Source organism: Fulmarus glacialis, unplaced genomic scaffold, assembly GCF_000690835.1.
Source record: "Fulmarus glacialis isolate BGI_N327 unplaced genomic scaffold, ASM69083v1 scaffold33761, whole genome shotgun sequence".
NCBI classification, from domain to species: domain Eukaryota; kingdom Metazoa; phylum Chordata; class Aves; order Procellariiformes; family Procellariidae; genus Fulmarus; species Fulmarus glacialis.
The window spans coordinates 43,723-51,436 of NW_009191479.1; the positions used below are offsets into that span (position 1 = coordinate 43,723).

At 33.0% G+C, this 7,714-nt stretch overlaps 1 protein-coding gene across 1 annotated transcript in view; it reads left to right on the forward strand.

Moving 5' to 3' along the window:
• LOC104083285 (low-density lipoprotein receptor-related protein 1B-like) overlaps positions 1 to 6,129 on the forward strand; it is a gene marked incomplete at both ends in the record, with an annotated part of 48,781 nt that extends 42,652 nt beyond the window's left edge. Inside the window, 4 exons of the mRNA XM_009586709.1 lie at positions 1,958 to 2,086; positions 4,485 to 4,604; positions 5,664 to 5,777; positions 5,980 to 6,129. Of these exons, the coding sequence (XP_009585004.1) occupies positions 1,958 to 2,086; positions 4,485 to 4,604; positions 5,664 to 5,777; positions 5,980 to 6,129 (513 nt within the window). The remainder of the gene's footprint in view (positions 1 to 1,957; positions 2,087 to 4,484; positions 4,605 to 5,663; positions 5,778 to 5,979) is intronic.
• Positions 6,130 to 7,714: the final 1,585 nt, after the last annotated feature.

Below are 7,714 nucleotides of genomic sequence, written 5' to 3' on the forward strand. Positions count from 1 at the left end.
ATATTATATAGCATTTATATTTTCAAAAAGCATTACAAATCTTAAAATTGCTATTAGGTAAAACAGTGTTTAAATCCTCATCTAGACCATGATCTAAATTACTTTGTAGAATGTTTGCAGGAAATGTTGATCTGAGTTATTAGTTTAAAAAAAAAAAAAAAGAAAGACTTAGACATTAAATGTTGGGGTTGATTAGCACAGGAAGGATGGAAACAAGACAGACTTTATAATTTAGCTGTGAGATCAGAAGTTTCTTTCTTCATATCACAATTGAAAGGGATACTCAATAAAATTGAAAGTTAGCAATTCCAATTGATAAAAGAAATTAACTGCCCTTTCAAAGTGTAATTAGACTATATCAACCAGTCAAGATTCTTAAAGCTTCAGCAAAATTCAAAGAGTGATTGGATGATTATATGGGTAATAAGACTACCTAGACTACTTGTTTCTAGTCAAATAAACTGTTTTGGAAGGTGTTAAAGTGCTTTGTTTCTGAAAGTTGGGGTTTGAAGCAATCTCTACAAGGGGTTTCAGTTAGACTTTAACTGAGGGCAGATTATACTATACATACATTTTGATTTTTTTTTTTTTCCCCCCCATCTTTCTCTAAAGGCTGCAGTCTAAGATGCTGAACTAGATGAACTACAAATGTAATTGAGAATGACTTTTCCTAACATCTAAGTTCTTACAATGCTAAAAAATGGGGGAAAAAAGAGAGAAGAACAAATGCTGCGATAAACTTGATTAACATTTAAACAACTGTATAAATGATATTCAAGATCAGATCTCAGCTTGTCCAGAATCTATATTTTCAGCACTTCTTTTATATTTTTCTTCATGTTTGAATCAAATCAAGAAATGTTTTCAATTTATATTGGCTTGACTTTTGCATATAGCGGACATCAGTTCTTCCTGAATTTATGCTGAAGTAATTACGATGGAAACAAGAAAAAAGCATGATAATTGGGTATCATTTCCCTATTCTTGCTCTTGAATTGTCCTATATATTTCTCCTTTTTCTCAAGTTTGATATTTTGTTTAGAACCATACACATGAAGTAAATGTACTATCACAAAGTTCATGACCAAATTGTTCTGTGTAAATTTTGGGATACTTTTTTAGTTTCTAACTGAACTAACAGAAAATCTATATGCAAGAGAAAGCATATATATATGCTTGTTCTCTTCTAAAATAATAGATAAAACATCCACTCTGAGAAGGTGAGAACACAAAAAATTTATATGTCTACCAATGATTTTTTTTGTGAATAAAAAGAAATAGGTAAAGTACAAATCACAGGTTTTCTTCATTGGGTGTTAGGCTATACCTTCAACATCAGATGTAGTACATTGATGCTGGTACCTGTGTACACACTGAGCAGCAGCACAGTGCCACAAAACAGAGTTGAGAGTTCAAATTACCTGCTAGGTAATGGTAAGGGTTACTTCTTGCTCTCCAATGTATTATGTTGAAGGGGGGTTTTTAAACATCTATTAAGAAACGGTTGCATACAGGCTGGGGCTTTTGGAAAGGCATGAGTGGGTAGAGGATAGCTGAGCACAGTGGTTACAATGTCATCATTTTATTAGAATCGCTGCCTTTAAGTTGCTTCACTACATGTTCCTTCATGGATATTTGGGTATGTATTTTTGTTTTTTACAGACTCTCTCTTACCTTCGTTTGGAGTTCACCCCAACATAAAATTTCTGAAAATTGTTTGCTATTTTGATATCTGTCCTCAATCCTGCATAATATCAACAAATTTACAGAGAAGTACATTAGTCTTGCGGGCCACCACTCTGTAGAAGCTTTTAAGTTCTGATGCCATGGTGGGGTTTTTTTATATTTAGGTTTTCAAAAACTGTGTAGGAGATATTTTAAATTCAGCCAACATTTTTCTCATTTTCACTAAGTGTAAAAGCTATTAAAAATTACATGTTAATATGTTTTATTTTAGCTAAAAATTCCACTTGCAACATTTATTCTGAGTTTGAATGTGGAAATGGTGAATGCATTGATTATCAGCTGACTTGTGATGGCATTGCTCATTGTAAGGACAAGTCTGATGAGAAACTTTTCTACTGCGGTAAGTATTTCCAGACGTTTCACCTTCACATTCTTATTTTAGTTATACATGCATATGTTGGTTCCTGTGTGACTTTTCTACTTATTCATACCAACTGCTTCCCAAGATGCACAAGAAGAAAATGCCGACTCGCACATTAAGAAAACTCTGACGTTGTAAGGATAGAATTACTTATATTTGAAAGTTTGCGAGGAAAATATATTCCTCGTATTAGCTGACTTACATTTTTAAAAAGCATCTCAAATGTTCTCATAATTCTGTCTCTAAAACAAAAATAAGGAAAACCTCAGCTAGCTCCTCTTTAAAAGATGAAAAATTGAGTATTTTCAGCTTTAATTTAGCAATTTTGATTTAGTTTTCCGTATTTAATAAGATTTTCTCTGATTGTGAATAGAAAACACCAAAATAGAAGTATTATAAAATACAAAATGACTGTGTTATAGAAATCTTCCACTCAATTTTCTGTTTAAGTTTATAATATCATTATTATTCCCACCAATCAGTCTGCAGCTTGCAACAAGTTAGACACAAGTGTCTGCTCTTTACTTTCATATTTTTCCCAAGGGTTTCTATCCTTTTTTTTTTTTCCCCTAATAGTCACTGACTGAATCAATTCCAGGTTTTTTGTGTCCAACTGATTTTGCCTGCTGCAATGTCTAAAACACTACTGTTCAAATAATTTTCCTAAATCACTGAGTCACCTTAGTGAATTCATATATCCCGCATGTTAAGTGAAATCTGCGTGTTATTACCTGTGTGCCTGTAACTCTTGGCCTTTATCTTGTTCTGTATATTCATATCACAGCCTTGGTATCTCTTCCGTTTCCCTTATGAACAATTTCATGTCATTTCAAACGCACCCATTATGTTTATACCTGCCACCTCTATAGTTCTATGAAAAAGTCTGCTTTAATTCCTGGAGTTCACCTCTGCCATTTTAATAGAATCATAGAATATCTCAAGTTGGAAGGGACCCATAAGGCTTATTGAGTCCAACTCCAAGGTTGATACTGGAATAATAGCCAAGGTTGATACTGGAAAGAAAGAAATGGAATAGCTTGCTGCTTTTTTCTTTTTCCATACAAAAATGAACACTAACAATCTAAGTATAGTAACTGATACTATGTAATTTTTTTTCTTCTTTCATCTTCGATTTGTGCCCCGTTAGCTTTCAGACTTCTGTGTGATAATTGCTTTGATCATGTCATGTAAAACTAATAGCAACATTCCATCAGATCATCTACATGTAGATAAGTAAGGAGATTTGTTTGTCTGAATCCGAAAAAAAAGAAAACACATCAGACAAGGAAATAAGAATCTGGAATATACAAAACTAGTTACTAGGGGGGGAAGGCCCTTGAATTACAAGTGACAGCTTCAAATCACGGAAAAGTAAATGACTAATGTCTGCGAATTCCTTCTTAGGTTTCCTTACTAAGTATGTGTAAATATTTGTATTTATGCATGCACCTTGCTTAGACATAAGAAGTAATTAAAAAAAAAAAAACAAACCACAACTCTCCCCTCCCCCCTCAAAAAAACAAATCCAAAAAACCAAAACCAACACCACCACCAAAAAACCCAGTGAGCTATATTTTCATATGGATTAATTAAAGATTTCATATGGATTAAAACTGTACCGAACTTTTTGCTACACATTGGAAAAAGCAGGAACAACTGTGATTCTGTCACACACTAGGACATACACAGTATGTTGTTTTCTGAATCTAATAAAATAAAGGATGCTGGACTCATTATTATTGATTAACTAATTCAATTAACTTTATTTATTTATTATTGTGGCATGACTTCTACAATGGTTAAGGCTTTAGTAAATAATTTCTGAATTTTCAAACATATCAACATATGTAAAATTCATACATTGTTCAATAGTGTACCTACTTGAGCGGAACACTTGCAGTATTGGTATTCAGAAATCCAGAAACTTTTCTGCTAATATTTTTTTGTTATTTTACTCTCCATTTATTCCTAATTTGGTTTAGGGCAAATTTGGTATGTTTCATTCTATATAATAGAATTACTGATGCTATATCCAAACATTGTCATATGCCTGACAAAAGTTTGGCTAAACAAATGCATTTAAAGCACATGGGCTTTTTATACCGCGAGATAATGAAAATTAGGCTTTCCTTTTCCATTTTTTGTCATTCTTTTGTTTTTTCTCATTGTGGTTTTGTTTATTATTCTTTATCTGTTTATCAGACCAATTTCTTCTGCTGGACAATAAATGAACAGTTTCTGAAGTTTTTCCTGTAGCTTCAAATGCATTTTCATTTGAAATGTTTTTCTGGTATGGTTGTCTGGTTTTAATGTAAGGCTATTTTTATTATATATCAAGTGTCTAAATGAAATTATGTGCTTGGACTTAACTTCCCAGAAAATAGAGGCTGTCGGAAGGGTTTCAAGCCATGTTCTAATCGTCGCTGTGTTTCAAGTAACAAAGTCTGTGATGGTGCAAATGACTGTGGTGACAACTCTGATGAATTTGACTGTAAAGGTAAATGACAGTTACTTCCAAGGTGATTTCAGAATCTTGCTCTGAAAATACTTACTATGTAAATAGAAGTAGCTAGAAAATGCATGTAAGTTTATTGGAATTACAGGTGCTGGGATTTGTTTTGTTAGAATTCAAAAACAAGCAGGTGCACACTGGTATGTTTGAGAGATCGTATGTTGGGATTGTTATAAAGACCGATTTTGGTTTACACCTACAGTCCTCTAGAAGGAGAGTGGTTTTGGCTTTGGAAAACTCAGAAAATGCAGTTGCTGCTTCTTCTGTGAAGCAATAAATGAGAGAGTATCTTTACCAGAGACGGAAAGGTTGAAAGATGGGCAATTTCTTTTCTGCATCTGCTGCACTATTTCTTCTTTGAAGTAGCTAGTGTTCCATTTCTTTGCTTCTCAGATGCATGGCAATGTCTGTGTCCTTTGCAAAACTTACCAGAATCGTTCTTCTTTTTATATCAGAGTTGTTTTTCTTTTTATGCCTTAAAACATGAATATTTATATCTGTGCATCAGCCAATGAATAAAGACTAGCTAGCAGACAAAACAAATCCTTAGTTACAATTCAGAAAGATTGGAGGGGAAATTATCCCACAATATATAGCTAAAACCTATGTAGCTGTAGTAACTAGCATTTTTTTTGAAAGCACTGCATGGTTTTTAATCATTTAGCTGAATATGAGTAGAGAGAAGAGCATACAGCAAAAACCCCAACCTGGTGTTACATGAAGGAAATCTGAGAGATTCATAGATGGTCCTGAAAGTGCTTCTTCCTTCCCTTCTTCCTTCCTCACATGGTGATTATCTCAAATTGAGTTGAATTACCTAGAGAGAGACTTTTAGGCTCAAAAAAATAAATTTAAAAATCAGAAACTTATGCTTTTAAGTTTATTAGGCCTTATATTTCTATTGAATTTTTAGTTATGGAAGGTATAGTGTGTTCTGAATGCCTTATCCTAAAATGCAGAAGATTTAAACACAATACATTTAATATGCATCTGAAGAGTCTGTTTAGTACACAAATTTACATCTTTTATAACCATATGTTGTAGATTCAACGTGTGCTTCAACAGAATTCCGTTGTGCAGATGGGATTTGCATTGGTAAATCAGCACAGTGCAACCAGATCATTGATTGCGCAGATGCTTCAGATGAAAAGAACTGTAGTAAGTTTGTGTTTGTCTGTGCTTCATCGTAGCATCTGTTCCATGATTATTTCTTGTTATACAGCAGTTAATTCATAGTCATTACTAGTTGGATACCAACAGCTGCATGGTCTGTGCAAACTCAAGCTAAACCTGAAAACCAAACTATAAGGCTCTCAATCTGTATTAGGTGTGATAATAGTAATTTATTGTCTCTTTCCAGATAATACAAACTGTGCTTACTTCTATAAACTTGGAGTAAAATCTTCAGGATTTATTAGCTGTAATTCAACTTCAATTTGTATACTGCCAGAATGGATATGTGATGGATCTAATGACTGTGGAGATTATACAGATGAACTAAAATGCCCAGGTAACTGTGAAAAAGAAAAAAGAAAAAAATAATTTGCTTTTTTTGAAAAATATATTCCTATGTTTCTGGTTCTTTTTTCTAATTGTGTTGCGAAATGTTCACTCAGTCAATACTGTTTTATTTAATACAGAGATTAATATAATGCTGAATGCAGTTTTTTTCACCAATCTTTATTTTGTGTTTCATTAGATTATGCAAATTATTACAAATTACTAATGCATTTCTCTGAAGAAAACTGTAATGTCTGGCTTTCTATTTCCTCAAGGTTAGGTCTGTCATTAATCATTTTTATTTCAGTAAAACATCAGCCATTAAAATGCCAAGCTCATCAAGCTTCAGCACAATCACTTGGGAACTTTTATTTGCTACTACTTTAGTGGATGATATTTCTTTTCTTGTTTACTTTTTTAACTTCCTCTTCTATTTTGTTGTGGTACTTTGGGTAAGCTGCCAGAGTAGAATCCAGGGTTATTGCTTTTGTGATTGTTCTGGTCTTCAGCCAGTACAAAGAGATCATGGTACACTTGAGTCCCAGTCCCAGGGCTGAGATTGTAGGCTTCCAGAAAAGGAAGACGTATTTACAGCTGGAGATTGTGTTACTTTTCTAGGTTTCCCCTGTCTTTTTCTGCTCTCCTATGGAAAGACATTATGACATGTAGGAAAAAAAAAAAAATCATAAAGTTAGTGTCTTGGAAAATGAATCATATGAAAAACTTATTAAAATAGAGATGGGCAAAGAACCAGTAACAACAACAACTGAGGTAAATATATTACATGGAAAAAACAAGAAGCAAACTTACTTGACATTTTAAAGTCTTATTTTTTCAACTTCTCATCTGTCAGTTTTTAGTGAGAAGGCAGAATAGTAACACATTAGAAACATTACGTTTTCAAGATATATGCATATGTACATTTGAAAGAAAGCCTCTACTTTCATGAGACTTTATGATGCAATTTTTATCAAAATAACTGGAGTAAGTGTTAATGAACTTCAGAAGTTAACATAAAGTTTTTAATGTTCAAATAGTTTTGCCCTTTGAGCGTTATCTAGTAGCAATGGAGGGAAAGATCGCTCATGCAGGAGTATAGTGCTTTTGTGGAAGTCTCTTCTGCAGTCTTGAGAAATGCTCATTATCTCATAATCACGGTTTTAGCATCTGCTTTCTATTATTTCATAGGTTATTTGGGTTACCCTAAATTCTAAAGTGTTGTACAAAATCAAATTCTTAATGATGAACGAGTATAAATATCTAGCTGTATTATGAATAAATATTTATTTTCTAATTTTGGGGGGGTTGTAGGATTTTTTAGGGATTATACAATCCTTAACCCCAATCGTTGAGACATTTAAAACCATATTTAATGTTAACCAATGAATTATTCACAATACTAAATTCTTACCTAATGAAGGATGACATCTATGTTTGCTCCTTTATTATTCAGAACCCCTCATTTAAGCTTGGGAATACTAAGTAAAATATGTAAACGTGCCTATAAATAAATAAGTGATAAACTGATTTTAGAATGAGAATACTTTAATGAACACAGGTTTATTGATACATGTTTGTAGGATTAGTCCCATCCT